Here is a 23,023-nt window from a genome sequence, read left to right as displayed (position 1 = left end):
AAGGTCCGACTGTAGAGATCAAGAAAGGAAGAGGCATGAGGAGAACAACAGAACACTGCTCTCTAGCAGATTGTTTACTGATTTGAACTAAATTGATGCAGTCTTAAAATTATGATTCTAATCCAGGTTTCTATTTTAGGAGAAAGAAATGGCTCATAATCGTTACAAAAAAAAGAAGCTTTATCATGGGCACTAGTGAGCATTAGAAAAAACACTCTCTGTAAGTAACATACATTATGTAAAACATTTTTTTGCATTAGCTCACTAAAACTGTTACTACGGCAAAAAAAAAAGCCTTACCCCCAACAGCTGGTGTTATCGTTGCGGGACAAGGGAAGTGCTTTAGAAACTGCCGTAAAGCAGTACCTCTGACAGTATTACAGTGTGTAACGTCATCGCATGTTTTTAACGCCTTTTTAGAACAGATACGTGACCTTAAAAAATGCAATATTCAGCTGAGTTTATTATCTTAGCCCCACCCTTTGATAGCAACTTTAAAATTACTTGACAAAAAATGACATCGTGAGAAAAGTGGATTCTGAGGATAAAACCCCGTTGGCTCCCATTCATTCTGGACTCGCCTACGAGCGCCCCGCGTGGTCAAAGATTATTATTGCAACCAGTCCAGAAAACCGGAACTAACCCGCGAGTGCCAGTTCTCCTCATATTAGACATTCTCTGTTATAACTCTAGTTCTATGATTGTAGGCGTAGCCGTCTAGGCTTCGCCTTATGTACTTGTCCCGTGCGCGCGCTGAAAATTCAAACTATGCACCTATCAGCGTGGGCACCGCCCACATTTCCCACGGTATCGTGTCTATATAAGGCGGTGTATACCGTCGCTCATCCTCCACGCTTTTCTTTCAGCATTTGGAGGGTACAGCAGGTGGGAAACTAGACGGCTACGCCTACAATCATAGAACTAGAGTTATAATAACATAACTATCGTTCTATTTCATGTAGGCTACGCCGTCTAGGCTTCGCCTTATGGGCTAAGGTGAAGCTGCGAACGGAGCCCGATCAATGTACTCCTGCTGGACCCCAGTCAAAACGACCTAAGTCACCAGAGCACATTAAGACTCAAAAAGCCAAGGAAGTGTAAAACACAACAGCTTTATAAAAACTAATTCCTCCTAGATCAAGCAAGGCAATGATCAAGGGAGAAAAAAGTGAGTCTGTAAAGACTCCGGCTCTATTCCGTGCTTCATGGAACCCATGAAAAGGAAAAGAAAACCAGAGCAACACGGGTTTCCATTAGGTCCGCTACCACCGGGGGCGGAGCTACGGAATTCGGCTCTCCAATAATGGGACTCTCTCGGCCGTTTCTTATTTGAAGAAAACGGCGGGAGTGCCTCACTGGTAAACAAAACCACCAGACAATTGGCGAGCCAATAGAAAACCCCCTAGCCTGTTTTCCATTTGAAAAAAGGTGGGAGAGTAAGAGACTGGTAATCAAGACCAACTCGCCAGCCGGCGAGAGGAAATCCAACCACGCCGCTTTAAAGAACATGTCTATATTCTTAAGCCGTAAAAGGGGTCCCGGACTCTAGCACAGAGTTGCCGAGTGAGCCCCTGGACATGTCTAACATGTAAAAACGGACAAAGGGGCCGGGGGAAGACCAAGACGCAGCCGCGCAGATGTCTTCCACCGAAACGCCCTTGAGTAGAGCCGTTGAAGCGGCCACGCTCCGTGTGGAGTGAGCTTTAACGCCCAACGGTGGCGCCAAGCCCTGCCGAGAGTAGGCTAGGCAAACACCCTCACATACCCAGCGAGAAAACCGCTGCTTAGAGAGAGCGCGGCCCCTGCTAGCGTCGCTATAACACACAAACAACTGTTGTGTGGAGCGGAACGCTGCCGAGCGATTCACGTACATAGCCAACGCCCGAACCGGGCACAGGAGATGCAACTCCGCCTCCGCCTCACTAGAATGAGGCGGGGGGTGAAAAGCCTTAAAGATCCCATGCCATGCTATTTATGGATGCTTTAATATAGGTATTAGTTGGCTACAAACACAGTATTCAAAGACGTCCCCGAAATTCAGCCACTTAGTTACAGCCACTCCAAACCAGTCGCACATTGACCTTCCCCCAAACGCGCTGTTTCGCTGGGCGTGTCAAGGCAGGTCAAGGAGGGGGGTGGGGGTGTGGCCCTGAGCAGCTTGTAGCCACAGTAGTACAATGCGTTCTGGTTACGGTGGGCGTGTCAAGGCAGGTCAAGGAAGGGGGTGGGGGTGTGGCCCTGAGCAGCTTGTAGCCACCGTACCATGCGCTCGCCGCTCTGTTGACGGTGGATGTATCGCAATGGCTCGTAGAAACCCATATTATACATAGATATCTATATAATATAATCGAATATATGATGTATATTATCACCTGGCCCTGCATGCGCTCTGTTTACGGTGGATGTATCGCAATGGCTCTTATAAACCCATATTATACATATCTATATCATATAATCTATAATATATATTATCACCTGGCCCTGAGCACCTTGTAGCCACGGTACCATGCGCTCTGTTTACGCTGGATGTATCGCAATGGCTCTTAGAAACCCATTTTATACATCTATATCACAATATATATTATCACGGCCAAAAGCTGTGTGAGCCTCCAGACGATCAAACGACCGCGTCTTCTTCAGATTGATGTGGTAGTGGAAGAACCAGAGACGTCGGAGAACCCGACGAAGTCCTTTGCGATTCATTTATCGTCTGCACACAGGTTTTGGCCGTGATAATATGTATTATTTGATATAGATATCTATGTATTATATGATATTATTTAGATGTAGAGCCCCAGGGGCCGGTTGCACCAACTGGGCGTAAGCCTGGTCGTAACTACGCCTGGTCGTAACTTGGCGTTCTAAGTCCAACCTAACCGTTACGCCGGTTGCACCAACTGGGCTTAGCGTTCTTTTCACTAAGACCAGGCGTAAATCCTACGCCTGGTCAGGGGCAGGCGTAGAGTTGAAATTCCGGGCTGTTTCTATAGCAATTACATCCAATCCAATGCAGCTTTACCACCATCCTTGCAACGCTTCGCTAAACTGCATTTCAAAGCACAGCCGGCGATATGATCAGTGTTCACAGATCGACTGCCTGTCGGGAAGATATCGCTGGCCGATTAGTCCGTTCTCAACTTATAATCAGTTGTGAATGTTGTTTTAACTATGTTTATATGTTTTATATAGGCCGACACGTTAAACAAATTTCTCCTACAGAACCATTCCCGTCTAAATGCCTGCTCGTCGTAAACCAGACATTACAAATACATATTTTAATTATATTCGTTTGCAGTGTTTTATTGTTAGGCATTAACACAATTGATGAATGACAATGAGTGAACGAATGAATTATTTATTTCGGTGTCCAACAGCATGTCAAGTAAAATAGTATACAGCTGTTGTCACGAGGTATCCTAGCAACGCGGTGATATGCGCATACCAACCGCGGTGAAGTTAGTTTTAGGTTGGATATTCGACAGATATTCAGTCCAGTTCCGGCCGCGACTTCACGGAGATTTGCCCGGCAATAGCAGCAGGAGAACGGTTAGCACACCTCACAGAGCCTCGCGGTGAATCGCTAGAAACTGATTTAGGGACCGTCAATAAATTACTTCACGTAAATATATCAATACAAAATACTTGCAGTTTTTTCAATAGCTTCCATGCCATGTGACCCAGTGACTCCAAACCAGTATCTAATTGTATTATTAAACCCTGAGAATAAGACACACCACTTGTTATGGTATTTTAGTGCTTCCTCTATTTTATATGAATATTAATAAGCAGGAATGATCATATTTCTTTCAATAGCTTCCATGCCACGTGACCCAGTGACTCCAAACCAGTATCCACTTGTAGAACTAAACCCTGAGAATAGGACACACCACTTTTTATGGTATTTTAGTGCTTCCTCTATTTTATATTAATATTAATATGCAGGAATGCTCATATTTAATTCAATAGCTTCCATGCCACGTGACCCAGTGACTCCATACCAGTATCCAATTGTAGAACTAAACCCTGAGAATAGGACACACCACTTTTTATGGTATTTTAGTGCTTCCTCTATTTTATATGAATATTAATAAGCAGAAATGATCATATTTCTTTCAATAGCTTCCATGCCACGTGACCCAGTGACTCCAAACCAGTATCCAATTGTAGAACTAAAGCCTAAGATTAGGACACACCACTTTTTATGGTATTTTAGTGCTTTCTCTATTTTATATGAATATTAATAAGCAGAAATGATCATATTTCTTTCAATAGCTTCCATGCCACGTGACCCAGTGACTCCAAACCAGTATCCACTTGTAGAACTAAACCCTGAGAATAGGACACACCACTTTTTATGGTATTTTAGTGCTTTCTCTATTTTATATGAATATTAATATGCAGGAATGATCATATTTCATTCAATAGCTTCCATGCCATGTGACCCAGTGACTCCAAACCAGTATCCACTTGTAGAACTAAACCCTGAGAATAGGACACACCACTTTTTATGGTATTTTAGTGCTTTCTCTATTTTATATGAATATTAATATGCAGGAATGATCATATTTCATTCAATAGCTTCCATGCCACGTGACCCAGTGACTCCAAACCAGTATCCACTTGTAGAACTAAACCTTGAGAATAGGACACACCACTTTTTATGGTATTTTAGTGCTTCCTCTATTTTATATGAATATTAATATGCAGGAATGATCATATTTCATTCAATAGCTTCCAATACCATAAAAAGTGGTGTGTCCTAATCTTAGGCTTTAGTTCTACAAGTGGATACTGGTTTGGAGTCACTGGGTCACGTGGCATGGAAGCTATTGAAAGAAATATGATCATTTCTGCTTATTAATATTCATATAAACAGGACTGTAACGCTGCTGGAGTTGTTATTAGGATCTAAACAACACGTCGGACTCTCGTTTCTGGTATTTCTACAACGAGACTCGTAGTGGGGGTTATCTCAGCCATGGTTGAGAATGAATTGGGGGAAAGGAACTTTGGCTTTGACTCCCTGAAGAACATGAACCACGACATGGAGGAGAAGGGGATTGTTGGCCGCGAATGTATCCCGCTTGAGCCCTGCTTCCCGCCGCCTCGGCAGCGGTCAGCGCTAATCACCGCCTCCTGAAGCGGTGGTCCATCGGCAGCGAGGCTCCGGCGGGAGACGACCGCGGTCAACAATCCCTTTCTCCTCCATGTTGTGGTTCATGCCTACTTCAGGGAGTCAAAGCCAATGTTCCTTTCCCCCAATTCATTCTCAACCATGGCTGAGATAACCCCCACTACGATTCTCGTTGTAGAAATACCAGAGACGAGAGTCCGACGTGTTATGCGCCATCACACCAACAGCAGAACGGTTATCCAAATAACAAGGAAGTGTACAACACTTGCGTTACAGTCCTGGAGCTCTATATCTAAATAATATCATATAATACATAGATATCTATATCAAATAATACATATGATCACGGCCAAAAGCTGTGTGCACGTCCAGACGATATAATGAATCACAAAGGACTTCGTCGGGTTCTCCGACGTCTCTGGTTCTTCCACTTCCACATCAATCTGTAGTAGACAGAACCGCGCGCTGCCTGCTGCCGGCGCAAGGCACCACCGCCCAGCTGCCCGCTGCCGGGCGGTGGTGCTTCGCGGCGGTGGTGCCTCGCGCCGCGGCAACCGGCGGCAGGCAGCATGTCGCAGTTCATGTACTTCGATGTCGTTCTGCCATTGCATTCAAAATTCTGTAACTAGCCTGTTACTACGAACTAAGCAACTACCATACACGTATTAGCATTTAGCACTAGCTCAATCACGACTCCTTCAGAATTCTTGTGGGTGGTTACGAACCAACCAAGTGGGCAGGGCCATGAATAATAGTTTGACAACGCTACGTCACAGTGTCACCTTATCCAGATTGGCTCATTTCTTCTGCCTTTTTCCTTTCATTGCCTATTGCATTCAGCAGACACACTGCATAGATTTCAAACTTACCACAGCTCACAAACTTATTCAGACCTATGTTATTTAACAAACAACAGGAAAAATGTGATTTTAATGGCATGGGCTCTTTAAGCACAATATCCCTCGACCGAAAATAACTATTAATGTTCTTCGGGAGGAACGCAGGATTAGGTCTGAGCAGAGCGAAGGAGCTGTCCTCGTTTAGCAACAAGCAACTCGGGCTGACAGACAGAGCGGTTAGCTCACCGGCCCGCTTGGCAGAAACCAAGGCCAACAAGAGCGCCGTCTTAAATGACAGGGCATCCAAAGGGGCCTGGGAGAGAGGCTCGAAAGGATCCCTGGACAATCCGCGCAACACGGTGGGGAGATCCCAGCGTGGTGTAAGCACGCGTGAAACAGGCCTAACCCGTCTAGCCCCACGCATGAATCTCTTGACCAGTGGATGGCTGAAGATCGGTCCACCATCACAGCCTGCATGGCCAGCCGAAACGGCTGCCGCATAGACCTTGATAGTGGAGAAGGCCAAACCTTTTTCCAATAAGTTTTGCAGAAACGAAAGCACGCTTCCCACCTCGCATTGAGATGGGACAGCGTGGTTCGTCTCACACCAATTAGAGAAGGCGCACCACTTCGCCGCATAGAGGGAAGAAGTAGAAGGCGCACGAGCACTCCGAATAGTGTTGATAACCGTCTCAGGCAAACCTTTGCCCTGCAGGATCAACCTCTCAGGAGCCAAACCAACAGTCATCCCGAGACATCGGGCGGGTGGTGCACCGCCCCGTGGGCCTGTGAAAACGCATCCGGCCTGAATGGTACTGGCCAAGGCGCCGACCGCGAGAGCGCGGCCAGCTCTGGAAACCACAGAGCTGAACGGTTCTCCAGGGCCACTAATATCAGGGACAGTCTCTCCTGTCTGACCCGTTCCAGAAGAGGAAGGATCAGCTGGAGCGGGGGAAACGCATACAAGAGAGCCCGCGGCCAAGGTGTGTGTGCCAACGCATCTACCCCCAACGGGGGAAGATCCCGAGGGCTGAGGGAGAACCACCACCTGCATTTCGTGTTCTCCCGGGACGCGAAGAGGTCCACCTGCGCTGTCCCGAACCTCTGCCAGATCAGTCTGACAATGTCGGGATGTAACCGCCACTCGTCTCGGCGGGGACCGCCTCGAGACATGAGGTCCGCCCCAAAGTTATGGGCGCCCGCGATATGCAGGGCTCTCAGACTGCGGAGATACTGATGAGCCCAAAGCCAGAGCTGGACCGCCTTTCGGTGGAGAGCAGGGGAGCGGACTCCCCCCTGTCTGTTGATGTACGCCGCCGCCGACACGCTGTCTGTCCTGATCAGAACGTGGCGGCCGCGCACCAGGTGAAAGAAATGCAACAGCACTTTCCTCACAGCGTCGAGCTCCAACACATTTATGTGTGCTGTAGGGGGCGTGCGCCACTCGTCTCGGACCGAGTGAGAGAGGCACGTTCCTCCCCAACCCGTCAACGAGGCGTCCGTGAAGACCACTACGTAGGACGCCACCCTGCCCAGTGGAACACCCTTGAGAAGGGCGGAGGGTCCTTTCCAATATTCCAGTTCTGGCGACACCGAACGGGGGACGAGGAGCACCCTGAGCTTGTGTCGCCTGGGGTCCAACCGTTGGCGAGCAAACCACCGCTGGAGTCTGCGCATAAAAAGCAGACCCAGGGGGACCACGGGGTGGGCAGCTGCCATCAGCCCCAACAGGCGCATGGTGGACAGTGCGGTCACGTTTCTGCGAACGTGAAAACGGGAGAGCGCCGACAGGATGGCGTCTCGCCGAGGAGGCGAAAGCATCGCAGTCATGGTGGCTGAGTCTAGGCAAAGCCCCCTTCACACTGTGTGTGAACCAAGGGGGGCTACCCACGAAAGGGAGGAGGCTCAGCGAGCGTAGGAGACGTACCACAACTAGCAGTTGTAAAAACAACGAGCTGTCTAGACGTCGCGCCCGTGCCCGCTGAACAGGGAGCGAGCCGTCCGGCCGCATGCACTGTCCGCAGGCTGTAGCCACAGCGCGCGGACCCATCTCCTCACCTATAATGTGGGGAACCAGGAGACCGGTACAAGCGGCCGTATCCACGGGCTCGTGCAACGAGTCTCTGATCCGTCCACGAGGCTCCAAGGGACGCCGCTTCTTAGAAGCAGGTGAACCAGAGGCCATGTGAACACGCCGTCCGACCGCCACCCTACAGCCACAGGGCTGAGAGGGGGAAAGAGGCAACATGGAGGAGCGCACCACAAGCGTAGGACGCAGGTGGCCTGGGGAATATCGCTCTTTAGGTACCATGTACTGCCGTTCGGCCGAACGGTCTTTACTCTTTTCTTTAATAGGGAAAGAAAAAGTAGGAGCAAGCGTCCGGAACTTCCCGGTCCGTGGCGGCTGCGGCTGCTGCACCGGGGTTGGAGTCGGAGGCGGCCCCATGGAACGCTGGGACCGGCCTAGACCCCGCTTCCTCTCAGCCTGCTGGCGGGAGGAGCCCGTGAGAATCGTCCCGAACCGGGAACGATTCTCACGGACTGACTGCTGGTGCGCGAGCACCTCGGAGAACCTGGGACCAAATAGGCCATCCGGCGCTAGTGGACCCTGGACGAGGCTGGCCCGCTCTCGTTCCGGCACCGCAGTGTGGGAGAGCCATATGACCCTTTGAATCATGGTAGCCCACGCCATATGCTGGCCGGCCGAAACGGCTATCGTCTGGCATAACTGGAGGATGGCGCTGGAAAAGCGGGAAACCGCCAGCCATCTCGCGGCTTCCTCCGGGCCGTAGGCCTCCCTGTCAGCCGACAAGGAGACCATGGCAGAGGAGAGCAGGGCGATGTTGTTGACCGCCGCCGCGGATTGAGAGGCACAAACGAACAACCTGTCCGTTAGGCCGACAATCTGCTTCTGGAGGCGGTCGGGGGGCAGCGGCTTTTCGTTAAGGACAGAGAAGCGCTGCCAGGGGAGGCTCCAGACGAGGGATCCCCCTCGCCTGAGTATCGGCCCACCCCTCCACGTTGGTGAAATCCGTGTAAGATCTTACCGGGGCCTTCAGGGTCGAAGGGTCCTCACCGGCAGCAATAAACAAGTGCTGCAACGGCGGGAACAAGGGGCACTGGGTAACCCGCCGGGAAAAAGATGGGGTGCGAAAGCACTCGCCCTGCATATCGTCAGATACGGGGGCAAGAGGCGGGGCCGGCATGGGAATCCCTTTGATGGCCGCCGCCTCACCCATGATCTCCCGGAAGAGATCGGTCATCCGGCGTGGACCCTCGTGTTGTATGACGGTGGTGGTTGTAACCCGAGAGCGGGAAAAACCGGACGCCGAGTCGCCGAAGACATCGTCCAGGGAGGCGTCGATGATGCCATCGTCGACGTCAGGTCCGAATAGGTCGATGGCGTCAGCCATTTCCACCGCAGGGGAAAAGAAGAGATGCCTGGAGAGGATCCCCTCTTCAGGCAGCTCCCGGCAGGCGACACAGGAGACGGGGGCCGCCATAGCAGCCGCGGCGTGGTCGGCGCCGAGGCACCAAAAGCACGCCAAGTGCCCGTCACCCGGTGCCAGGGAGGCGGGACAGGAGGCGCATAGGAGTCCTGAAAAGGACCTAGCTCTAGGAGCGCTCTCAGGTGGCCCTGAAAAGGGCCGTTTGTCCGCGGCCTCGCCCGAGCCGCTGCCACCGGCTTGGGAGATCCGTGTTGAAGTTCTCATCTTCTTAATAGTAGTTCTCAATTTCTCGCTGATAAGCACAAGTGCTGAAAGAAAAGGGAGGATGAGCGACGGTATACACCGCGTTATATAGACACGATACCGTGGGAATTGTGGGCGGTGCCCACGCTGATAGGTGCATAGTTTGAATTTTCAGCGCGCGCAGGCGCGCGCACGGGACAAGCCCATAAGGCGAAGCCTAGACAGCCTAGACTATTGAGTCCCCTCCATAGTAAATGGTCTCGTCTGATTTAGAGCCCTTGCAAAGTAGTTGCAAAGTACTAAAATGTTTGCATATTCGTGTGCTTCTCTTTTACAAACAACCCATCGCAATTGTGCATGATAGCTCCGGTTTCTTACCATAGCCACAACCGAAAATGTATGAATTGGTATCGGAAGGAAGGAGAAGGAAATTAACGAAGAAGAGAGTGGCCGTTGCCCGATCGTTGTACTTTGCAGAATTTAATTACAACCATATTTATAAAGCCCTCCTAGCTTAAAACCATAGAAAACAACCTGCAGCCTACAATTGGCAGTATAAACGGCAGTGCTGTATAAAGTAGCAAGGCACAGGCCTACTTGAGTAAAATAACACATTTGTTATAAATTGAGTTATTTGAAAGTGAATCACGTAGACGTTTATCTTCTAGTACATAGGTAAACATTGGCAGTAGTATGGTCAAGGGTCATCGTCTGCAGTAGGCCTAGTCATCCACTAGCGGCACTAGTGGGTGAGTTGTTCATACTGCTGCTGTTGCTGAAGCATCTGGTGGAAATTACAGCAAATATAATTTAATATTATGTGCCTCAATTTGTGAGTGAGATTGGCAAATGTTTGCATCCATATATATATATTTTTTCTGAATTTATTTTGTAGCGAGTTGCGATGAATCCACTTCAATTGTTTTGGAGTAGGCCTACAAGTAGACTTTATTTTTGTAGTGCGGTAAATGGGCAAGTTGACTGAAATATAAGAACTAAAGGTACTCCAGAAAAAAACGGATGACTTTATTGATCCTATTGGAAATGAATTGTTTTAAGTTGCTCAGTTCAAGCCAGAGACATCAAAGTAAAAATGCTGGAAAAAATATAACTAGCAAAGTAAAAATAAAATACAGCTCATGCATTGTATATTCATAGATAACATAGGCCTATAGATCTAACCAACAGCAGAATGTCATAAAACATGCTTGTACAATTAACTATAACTGAAGCTAAGGTAAATTATGTTAGCGTCTAGCAGGTACTAAATTGCAGGAATATTGCGCAGGTCACCTGGATAGGATAAATAGTAGAATGACTTAGTTTAAGTGACTGAATTAAATTGAAAATAGACCACAGAGTTCAAAGTGACTCCCTCAGTAGTGAGAGGTGTTAAAGAGTGATGGCCACAAGCTTGTTTTTGGGGAAGCATTACACCATCTTCAATGGAACAGGGCTTTACACAGACCTTGATGTAGTCCGTGACGCCGTCTGGGAGACCATCAAGACTACCCTCCTGGCTCGCACAGTGCCTCCCAGTCAGTGGCCTCGTAGCAGTACTGGATCAACTCAAGCACCGTAACAAAGCATTCACTCGTTGTTACTTGTCTTTACACCACTGACCAACTGTTTAGCTGGAACAACCATCCTAGATCTGGGTGGACACTCCCATATTGGATGTCACTGTTCTTTGAATATAAATCTCAAAAACATTTTCCATACAATGGTGGTACGTTTGTAGTAGAGGTATGTTGTATGCTGTTCAGAGAGTGGATAATATCATTTGATTTGATCTTGATTTGATTTATTTATTGATGTCATCTATTTATTGCATTGATATGTTGAAATTCATCCTCTGCATTGAACCCATTTTGCTATAAGCAGTGGTAACCACTGGGAAGCACATGGGAACCAACTCGAGAAGTAGTGCCCTATCTAGGCTATCTACAGCTGTATATTACAATAAGAGAATGTCAAGTGGACTTTCAATCAGCTCTTTAGAAAATAAAAATAAAATTATTGGTTTAATGTTTTTACTTTTGTATTGTATTTCAATAATTATCCAATTTATGCTGCCTAGCTTTGCCCAGCATGGTATAACAAAGTGCCACGTTCACACCAAAAGCGACGGGTCGGCGCGGCTCCATCCTTCACAAATCACGTCCGCGACGGATTTGTGACTAGTAGCCTACTCGCGCGACCAAACTCTGGCGATCACGCGACAAGGCGACCAAATTCGCGTTTAGTGTAAACGCAGAGTGTTCATTCGCCCTAATCTCGGACCAAGCAGTCCTACTATTTTATAGCAGAATTTATGGGAGACTTATTGGTTTCATATTGGACAACTTTTTTTTGTTTGTTTAACTTTATTACGATTTTTTTCTTAGGCGTATGGTTAGACTACATCTTAAACGTGTCCTTTATTTAATGTATAAAGCAAGATAACATTAGCATATCGATTATCTTACATGTGGCGTAGTTGAAGTGACCAACAATTAAGAAAAATGGCGCCTTGTGTGAGCCAGCTGAGCAGGGATAGCGCTGCCGCCGATGACTGAGCCCCGCGCCGAGCGAGATGCAGCGGCCACAACATCCACAACACCGCGGCACCCCAAGTCCCACATCTCAGCGGGGCTAAAAGCCATGTGATGGCAATCCGCGGACGGTCTGCGGCGGAGGTTTCCAAAGAGCAAGGCAAATCGATGTCAGGGGACATGCTCACGTTTATTTGTTTTTGACCTTCTCATCATCACCAGCATAAGATGTCATCGCTTAGAAAGGTAAACAAACCAAAAAGGTGTGCTTGCTCTACTCTGTATGATCATACATTTTTAGCTAGATGATTATTGTTGAAATGGAAAATATATGACACATATGTGTCATGGGGTGTTTAAAAATGTGCTTAACTGAGATTGGTAAAGGGTTCTATGTGTGGGCTGAGTCGAATTCACTTGGGAGTCTTTTATAACTTGTGCAAAGCCTGAATGAGTCATTGAGCAATATGCAGCAGGCACACGAGCCCGAGCGCCGTGAAGGTGTGTAATAGAGGTGCACGCGCCTTCCACGGTTGCAGAAATTCTGGCAGAGAAGCCAGAATCGGACACATCTTCTGCACGAATCGGCGTCAATAACTCAATGTGAATAGAGCGGAATCAACATTTATTTACGTTTCTGATTTCTGTCCGAATAGCGTATATAATGTTGCTCTCAGGTCCTTCAAACAAACAATATGCATGCCTGTGTAGTGACTCAGCCTTCCTCTGTTTCTTGTATATCGTCATCTATCTTTTCATCTGTCACAGGTGTTGCCATGGTTACTACAGACTCAATGCTGTATATTTTTTGAGAAGGACTCAGGTAAGAGTGTGCGTGTGTACGTGTGTGCGTGTGTGTGTGAGAGAGAGTGATTCATTGAATGCTTGAATGCTATCTTTGCTGTTTCAAGATTATATATTAGTTAATGGCTTACTGCAACTATTTGCTGGAAGACATACCATTGTTTTGATTCCCACTGGGACCAGCCTGGCTAAGAAAAATATGAATCCTCTTCAAACAAACGAGGAATGCACTCCTCAAATGGCATATATTATTTGTATCAATAATAATAATAATATTATTATAATTATTATCACTGTTAATAATATAATAAATATTATTACCTTGTTGTCTCATTACATTTCTTTTTCACCCTACTATCAAACCGTGACCATAGTGCAGGCATAATTAAAGTCGTTTTAGAAGTTTCGTCCCAAATCCCCATCAGGGAATACTAAAGTTCATCTTGCCTAATCTTTTATTGATCAATCATTGGTCACTCATTAATGCACTGCTGCAGCGATTCATTCCTAAGAGCACTATTTTCCCAGAGTTCGCTGTGGCCCCTTGAGTGACTATGTTTTTGATTCCCAGCGTCTCCTCTATCTCTTCAGTGTGGCTGCTGGCGTTCTGCTCCGTATGAGAGAAACACACATGCAGTATGCCTGCTTCTGGAGAGGAACGTAGCGCTGTTAATGAGCTGACAGACAGTGTTTTCTTTCTAGCCGGGCTGAGTACAGATCCAGAGATGATCTAGTGTGTTCATCATCGGCAGGGCGACACACAGCCACCAGAATGGGCTTTGTCAGCAGCAGTGCCGTGCTTCCCGGGGAATAGAAAGTTGATGCAGGTGACATCCGTGTGCGTTTGCTTTGCGTGCAACCAGAAGTCTTTTGAAGAGTTTTCCTCTGCCCCCCCCCCCCCCCCCCATCCCCATTCAGAACTCTGTCTTGATCATGTCCGACTCATCAGTTTCTCAAGGTTGAAGCAGAGCGTTAGAAACTGTCAGTACAGACCAGCAAATTTTTGCATTCATCTGCATTGAAAAACAAGCAACATTGCCATATGTTTCTCCTGTGAAGATAGATTTGGGCTTTGCTTGATGCATATCGAATCAGTTGTTATATAACTGCATTTCTATTCATTTGAGCCCGCCCAATGTTTTATTTTCCTATTCCACTACCGTTTTGCCAACACTAGATGGTGCTGTCTTTGAGCATATGATGGGATGCTTGTGCCACAGCCAAATTTAATACACTAGTGCATTGGAAATCTTGGAAACTCTTGACTTCCTTATGTCTGCTACTGAAGAGTTCTGGCAGAGAACATGTATACCAATCACTTGGGCATTAAGATCACACTGTATTTATTTATTGTGCCAGGACTCCAACAGAGTTATAGCGTAAGCAATTCTTTCAACTAGTTCTTTATCTTGAAATAACTAGAAGTATATTAGTAGTCAGGAGGAATACTGGACTATTTTGTCAATGAAAGAGTAACCAAACCAGATGAAACCTGTGGAGCAGCGTGGTGGTGAGGGTTAACCTTATATTATGGAAAATGATAACATTGTAGAGGTTGGAATGGTAGGAAGTCTGTTATAGTGATAATACAATACAGCAGTCTTTGTTTGCTTCTAGTGTCTCTCACTCATAGAGGAATGTAATAATGATATAGTAATAAATTACAGCTTTGCAATGGATCCCTTTCAATAGCGCCTCCCAGTCGTTCATAAGCAGAAGTGACTCACGATGAACACCCTTCCACTGAGTGCAACACTTCCAAAAGACTGCATGGACCTGAACTATTATTCTGTCCTCGTCTAACCCCTGCTTTCCTTCTTCGTGCATTTGCATTTGCCTGAGCTGATATGCCTTCTTCTAGCGTTCTATCCGCATCCTCAGAATACCAATGAGAGCTACATTAAGCCCAGATCGATATGACCTCTTCCAAATTTGTATTTACTTGATTGTCTCTCAGACAAAAAAGAAGGGAAGAGGGGATTCTTGTTTTCTTTGGGCTGTCTTTGTGTTTTAAGTTACATGGTCTGTGGACTTTTGGGCCCATTGCTATATTTAGCTGACCAAAATGTTTGTTATGTGCATGGTAGTGTTGCACGGTATACCGATACTACGAAAGTACCACGATACCCTCAAGCAAAAAACGATACGATACGCTCATTTTTTAGTATCGATACTAGACTTTCAATGAAAGTACTTGCACATACACAGGCAGCATCAACTCTCAGTCATACTCCTTGCACGCAGAGGCTAGTCAGTGGGCGTGCCCCTCAGCTCACACTCAGCCACAGCAGCAGCAGGCCGTTCACTGAGCGAGTGAGAGTGAGGCCCGGTCCACACTACCCCGGGTAAATATAAAAACGCACTTTCGCAATGAAAACGATCTTCGTCCGCACTATCGTTTTCATATCGTTTTCGGAATGTTTTGCATCCACGTTCCACACTGAAATGATTTTGATAAACAGTCGTTATCATGGCTACGCGACTCCGGCCACGCCTCTCTGTTTAGATTACAGGCGAGCGATCAGCCGATAGTTGCAGTTGATCAGCTGGCTAATCATTTTCACTCACAAGTAAAAATATTGCTCAAACCGAAAGTCAGAAAGTTTTTTTTGAAGTACAGTTTGAACTGGCGTCTTTGCGTTTTTTTCCCGTGGCTTAAGCACAGCAAGTACAGCACTCGCCTTCGGCGTTGGACTAACGAAGATGTTTGAGACAATTTGTCAATTGTAACTGGAGATACAAAAGTACATTGTACAGAGAAATCTTAATTTCCATTTAACCTGCTATTTTTTGATGAGCCTCCCGTTCTCAAGCGCAAGCTTGTGGCATCGTCATGGCAGCGTCATGGCAACCAAATGTCATAGTTTCTGAAAGCCTCAGTCTTCTATTTCTGACCCGATTAGATTTCTAATCGGAATAGATCTATTCCGATTAAAAATCGAATCGGATCAGAAGTGTCAATAGCCGCGTTTACATGGACACTTCTGATCCGTTATATACAATAACCCCATATTTCACTTCTCTCGTCTTTTTTTTTCACAAGCCGAGGACTAGGCAAGCTTTTCTGAACCTGTCGCCATCTCGTTGCCTTGCCCTGTCCACATTAACCCGGGTAAATCTACAAATGCATAAATATTTATCCGTTTAGCCCTTCCGTCCACACTAAAACGGCGAATTTGAACACTGAAAACTATCCGACCTATATTCCTATCATGCAAATCCGAATGTACTGTATATATGGCAATTACACAAGTGGTAAGCGTACGTCCGAATGTCTCTAACGTAAAACCGCTATGTTTTTCTTGACTTATATGATATGTGTAAGGGATAATGCTGTACAGAACGCCAGTCATTATCGAGAAAATAAGCCCAGACAGGGCGAACCGGACCCCGACGCGAAGCGGAGGTGTCTTGCTTCGCCCTGAAGAGTACTATTTTCGATAATGACCGGCGACGTCCTATACATTATCCCGCTTATTACACGGCTCCTTGCCAAAACAAAACAATATCTTCATAGAGTGTGTCTTTTTACAATTACAATTCGTAGTGTTGATCAGCAGAGAAATAATCCCGCCAAAGACGTTGACGTCGCTTAGCAACCGGACACACTGGGGTTAATAGGTTACCGGACTACTTGCGGAGTCATAAGAAAGACGTGAATCAGGCAAAAAATCCACTTCACTTGACATCGGTCTAGTTCGGTGTGCATAAAAGTACAGACGGACCAATTAAGAACTACTGCAGCTGCTGATGCCACCTCAAGTTAAAAAGTAGCCGCACCCACCCCAAACAAATCGGAATAAGTTTATTTATGTCGATTATAGCGGACTAAACTACCTCTTCTATTCCGCATGGAATTCTATTCCGATCAGAGAATTGTATTCCGATTGAGGCGTTTTATATATATTAATATGCCTCGATCTGAATAAAATTCTCTGATCAGTAGAAACATTTATTAACGTAATTTTCTCAAAAAGCAGCAAAGGACCAAGCTGCTGAAAGTTAAACCATAGTGAGACCGAGCTGGACCATTATTCATCTCTTTTCCAGATATTTTAGGTTTTCACCGTCGTATCAGTTCATCATCGAGTATTGAGGAATTTTCGGGCAGGTATCGTATCAAAGTCATAATTTTGGTATCGTGCAACACTAGTGCATGGGCAACCATCAAGATTCAAGATACTATTACTACCAGCACATTACAATAGTAATACTAGGGTTAGCTATTATTAGGATTAGCTTTGGAGAATTCTTCAAACCAACAGTATTGCTGAGCTACAGTTTATTACTAGCATAGTGAAACCACATAGACAGTGGTGAACTTCAATGAGACTTCAACAGTCGTTACATTCAATATTTTAGCTGCTCTTATATGGAATTGGAAGTAAGATATGGGATTTCTGAGTGAAGTGCAGAAGAAAGCACATTTTATATTGACTTTTAATTGAAGTTAAATGTTTTTTGTCTCTTAATCGCCTGGTGTTTTGACAGGTTTCTCCTTTCCCATACTCGAGAGACTTCCTTTGGTATACTCTTTATGTAATTCAATTCTGTGAAATTGGAGTGAAAAATGCCACCAAAACTAAACACTAAACTGTGCTTCAGTCGATGACCTGAGAGATGTGTGTGAACGGTGCAGTGTGAATGAACTGGGATGCCCTCTGAAGCCCCCCCCCCCCCCCCCCCCCCGCTCCCAGGTTACCTCACGTCATGGCAGCGAGGGCACGGAGGTGGGCCACGTTGATGTTTCATCTTGCTTATCCCTGAGACAAACACACACACACACACACACACAGGCCCACACACACACACACACACACACACACACACACACACACACACACACACACACACACACACACACACACACACACACACACACACACAGGCCACAACCCAGTGGAGCACCGCAAACATCAGTGGGAGATAAATGACATCAAGCAGAGCAACTCCATCGATGACTGGGACTGGGTGATCTGAACCAGTCACAGATATTGAGAGAAAGTGTTAAGAAAGGGACGGCTGGACGAGACAGACTGGAAGACGAGAGAGAGAGAGAGAGAGAGAGAGAGAGAGAGAGAGAGAGAGAGAGAGAGAGAGAGAGAGAGAGAGAGAGAGAGAGAGAGAGAGAGAGAGAGAGAGAGAGAGAGAGAGAGAGAGAGAGAGAGAGAGAGAGAGAGAGAGGAGAGACGCGAGCACACGGATTCCTGCAGAATCCTGAATCCAGCAGAAGGAAGGAGTGCGGCTCCGGGTTTTGCGCTGAGCCGCCGGGGAGCTTGGTGGAAGATGCAGCTCGCTGCGCCGCTGCCACACACTGCTGCAGTGGAGGAGTAGATGCGGAGCGCAGCACCGCTCCAGGTGATCCACCGCACCAGCCTAGCCTCTCCTCCTCCTCCTCCTCCACCTCCTCCTCCTCCTCGTTCTTCTGAGGGCTGGGAAGGAGAGAGAGGAAAGATAAGGCGAGAAGGAAGGACGGAAGGAAACAGGAGGGGGGAAAAAAACCCAGCAAGGACGGAACAGAGGAAAGAGCAAGAGGGGAAGAAAAAACACACCGGAGGAGCCGACCTGGGTTTTATTTTTTTGTTTTTATTTTTCCTCTTCTTTTTTATTTTTCCTACGTTAAATTCCTCCTCCGTTCCTCTCAGATGTGAGAACACCTTTGGTTCCGCGCGAGTGTGTGTCTGTGTGTGTCTGTGTGTGTGCCTGTGTGTTAGCGTGTGAGGGAGAGAGATATGTGACCGTGAGCGTCTCTCTCGTCATCGTGTGAAGGAAGCACCATCGCTTATGTGCTCCAATGTCTCTGGAACATAGACCCGCCGGCAGGTAAGGATGTCTGCCATCGCGTCGTGAAGATACCTTCAGTGAGATTCTGTTTCATTTGTTTTTCTTTGGGCATTTCTCTTGTCATCGCCATTGCCTTTCCTGTGTGTGTGTGTGTGTGTGTGTGTGTGTGTGTGTGTGTGTGTGTGTGTGTGTGTGTGTGTGTGTGTGTGTGTGTGTGTGTGAGGATTGTAACAGGTAGATAGGGAAGTTGCTGCTGCTAGAGCAGCTTAGGTGATTGGTATTCCGCCCGGCGAGTGAGAGCCACAACAGGCGTTTTGGGAGACAGAGAGCAGTGATCGATGCACCTCTGTTAAGGAGGCGTGAAGCACATCTGTGCTCCTCAGTCAAAGTGGACAGTGCAGGTGTGTGTGTGTGTGTGTGTGTGTGCACATGTGTTCATGCATGTAATCTATCGCATGGTGGGAGGGACGGCTCCTTAGCGCTGTCCTGGATGGGTAACAGGGAGGGGTGGGGGGGGGGGGGGGGGGTGGGGGGGGGGGGGGGGGGGGTGGGGGGGTTCATCCTGCCGATGTGACTAACAATTCTGAATTCCGAGCATCTGTGCGAACAGCAGAGGGTCTTCAGAATCCGAGCCTTTTCCACACGCTATGTCCATATAATCCAATGTCTCTCCGTGCGTCTGTCTGTCTGTCTGTCTGTCTACCTATCCATCCATCCATCATTCTATCTATCTATCCATCTTTACGCCTTCTGAATTATCGGTCTGTGTCTATCTCTCTCTATATATATATATATATATATATATATATATATATATATATATATATATATATATATATATATGTATCTATCTATCTCTCTATCTATATATGGCTTTCCTCCTGTCTCTTGTATGGTAAATGATATTCGATTGGGGGGGGGGGGGTGGTTCAGTCCAGAACGCTCCCCCCGTCTCTGTTTCGGTTTGTGAGACCTGTTGGCCCGGGAACAGTGCCTCACATGCAACTACTCTGCGTCTGCGGTTGACGCGTTGAGCTGGGTGCCATGCGTCGGCCGTTCCTATAGGAACCGTGGCATGCTGCAGCTGTCAACGCCGCCTGCATTAAAGCCCTGCTGGCCGTGTGTGTGTGTGTGTGGGGGGGGGGGGGGGTATGTCTCCTATGGGCCAGTGTGTGTAGGGGTGTCTACTTTGTGTGTCTGGTGGTGAAGGAGTTTTTGTGGGGGTGTGTGTGTTTGTGGGTGGGTGCTTTTGTTACTGTAATGAATTCAGTTGTGTGAATGTGTGTGCATGTGTGTGTGGGGTTATGTCTTTGTGTTTAGTTTGGGCCTGTCATAACTGTATACAGTCTTGCTGTATGCATCTGACTCTATGTGCATGTGCATGCATGAATAAAGTTGACAAGTTACCAGTTGGCTGGTTCATATTGTTATATTGTTGATTCATATTGATTCATCTTTGTTGTTGAACATTGGCTACATGATTTCCATCATGGTGGCAAAACATACATGCACACAAATACAAGTTGGCTAGTGCTCTTGTCACATTCAGAATATCTAAATGTATATATATATACATGTATATTAGCATTGTACAACGTTTAATATAAGGCTAATATACATGCATATATATACATCTATATTCTTAATGTTCAAAGGGTGATCACCCAGACATACCCACACCGACACCGATGTCGCCGACACACACCGACCACACCGACACACACGCCATTTGTCATCCCTGATGGAAAATAAGAATGGAAAATGCAGAAGGGGGTTTTCAGAGAGAGAGAGAGAGACGCATTTGAGGCAGGAGAGAGCGAGGCACGCTTGACAATCACTTGTGATTGAAGGCTACTAGCTAAAGTACTATTATTGTGTTATTATATATATCTGTTCTGTTCTAATAGCAAGCCTAAACACAATCATATATTTATATCTGTATGAAAAATGTGTAGGTGCCGAACATCGCATAGTTCTGTTCCTGAAATATTGGCATATCACAAAACACCTCAAAAATATGTACTGTAAATAGCCAACATATACTGTACATAGTTCACACACACCCACACATTCTCTCACTCACTCACGGACACACACACACACACACACACACACACACACACACACACACACACACACACACACACACACACACAGAGAAACACATGCACACACACACACACACACACAAACACACATGCATGGAAACCAGCGCTCTCAAAGGACAACACATTGGCGGATCTTAAAGCAGTATCTCGTTAATTAGCCTCCTAATCTCTTTACATAATGAGGATAATTTTATAGCCAACAATTTTGTTAACACAACGAGGGCAGGTTACCAATGAATAATAAACACCTAGCTGATTCCACTATGATTGATATTATTTCATTACCATGCATCTGATCCATTCCTACTATTTCAACCACACCTCATCGGCCAACATGTGGTCAGGGGAGGGCGACAAGGTAAGTGTACAAGACGAGAATGAGCAGGCTGAAGAACAGGGCTTCCGTCGGTCCCCCTCCATTGCACTGGTGCATGGTACAATGCAGCGTATGTCATAGTGAGCCAGGGGTGTGTGGGTGTTTTGAGTGAGCGAGAGAGAGGGTTGAATATGAGATATGTTTGACTGGAGAGAGAAACTAGGCTGTTACATCCACGCACTGGACTATGTTGGCGTAGATGCTGCATAGTGCAGTTCAGCTAAGGTGCTCGGGGATACACGTGCACACACGCACAGCGCACATATACACAAACACTGTACACACAATGTGTGTCTTGGTCAGTTTTCTACTCAAAGTCTTGTGGCATTGATGAGCGAGGAGAAGGTGAGGGTTGGAAACCACTACAGTGTCTGTGGACAGCTGTTGGAGGCTCATACAGCATATATCTTCAAGCTGTGGGAACTCTTTTCTGAGCATCCCCCATTAGTTCCCTTTGCTGTCCTTAAATAATTCGCACTGAAGCCCCATTTTAGGAATGGGATCTGTAAGATCATTAAACATCTTTCTCTGTCTTTTGAAATTGAGGGGTAACCCTTCCACATCTTCCTGAGTTCCCAGTGTCCCGGACGAAGCATACTTTTTGGGGGACCCCCATGATGAGACGTCGGCCACACCGGATGTCTTGAGTCTATTACCCAATACGAGAGGACCAAACGGGGGGGGAAATACAAGACGTCTTCAGGGAAGGGGGGAAACCCTGTAGAACGACAAAGACTACACGATCATCTCTGAGATGGAGGGGGGATAATTGGAGTTCACCTGACTTGTAGGATCCTGAGGAAACCCCTGAGTCTCCCTCAGGTGAAGCGTGTGCGTGTCTGGGTGCGTGTGCATGTGTCTGTGCGACTGTACGTGCGAGCCCGTGTGTGTGAATGTGTGAAATCGTACAAAGACGGTCCTCTTTTTTTTTACAAAGCCAAAAAGAGATTTAGCTGTAAATATGAATCCATGCTGCTGCACGGTGTGTGGTGATGTGCTCGGGCTTCCTTAATGAGCACTAGATTCATCCTCGACTCTGTGACAGTATGCCGAGCAGGATATGCTGCTCTGAAGCCTGTTTCCATGGAGATGTCGGGGAGCTGTAGCTACCCCCCCCCCCCCCCAAAACCCCCACCCTTCTGCTGTACATTCCACCAAGGCACCACTGGTGCTTCATAGGATGGATCTGGGCCAGCAGTTGTACACAAGTGTGTGTGTCTGTGTGCGTACGTATGTGCTGTGTGCTCTGCTCAGTCCGGTGGGCGTGCTTGTGGTTCCTCGCGGTGGTTACAGTGCTACCTGTGATTCTCTCGCCTTTCAATAAGGAAGGAAACAGATCCGCGAGCGTCTGAGTGTGCTTTCGCGTGCATCCGGGTAATCATGTTAAGAAAGCGCATACTCAATGCGTGCGGGCATGCGAGCAGGAAGAGAAGAGATCAAGAGAGAACGAGAGAACGAGAGAGAGAGAGAGAGAGAGAGAGAGAGAGAGAGTGCGAGCGAGTGAGGATGAGGTGTCACGATCTGACGCTGTTTATGCAGTTAATAGCGCTCCGTCTCCTGTGTGTGCATAGCGCCTAATTGCCCAGACTTGAACCAATGCAACGCTGAATCCTGGTGTGACCCATTGTACGCCGTCCTCCCCATGTCTCCCAAAGGCTGACAAATGATACCTGAGTGAGAGATGGAAAGAGATGGTGTGAGAGAGAGGGCGAGGGAGAGAGCGGGGAGATACTGCCTCCAGCAGAGAGAGAG

At 47.0% G+C, this 23,023-nt stretch overlaps 1 protein-coding gene across 2 annotated transcripts in view; it reads right to left on the bottom strand.

Moving 5' to 3' along the window:
- Positions 1 to 11,245, bottom strand: part of LOC115533898 (cytospin-A) — a 36,389-nt gene extending 25,144 nt beyond the window's left edge. The window contains exon 1 of one of the 2 annotated variants that reach the window (XM_030344387.1): positions 11,134 to 11,245. In XM_030344387.1, the coding sequence (XP_030200247.1) occupies positions 11,134 to 11,168 (35 nt within the window). In that variant the 5' untranslated portion in view covers positions 11,169 to 11,245. The remainder of the gene's footprint in view (positions 1 to 11,133) is intronic. The other variant, XM_030344389.1, reaches the window with a different exon arrangement.
- Between the last annotated feature and the right edge of the window lie 11,778 nt (positions 11,246 to 23,023).

Source organism: Gadus morhua, chromosome 21 (assembly GCF_902167405.1).
Source record: "Gadus morhua chromosome 21, gadMor3.0, whole genome shotgun sequence".
NCBI lineage: Eukaryota > Metazoa > Chordata > Actinopteri > Gadiformes > Gadidae > Gadus > Gadus morhua.
The sequence above is the reverse complement of the archived record's forward strand: the minus strand, read 5'-3'. Positions and strand labels throughout refer to the sequence as shown.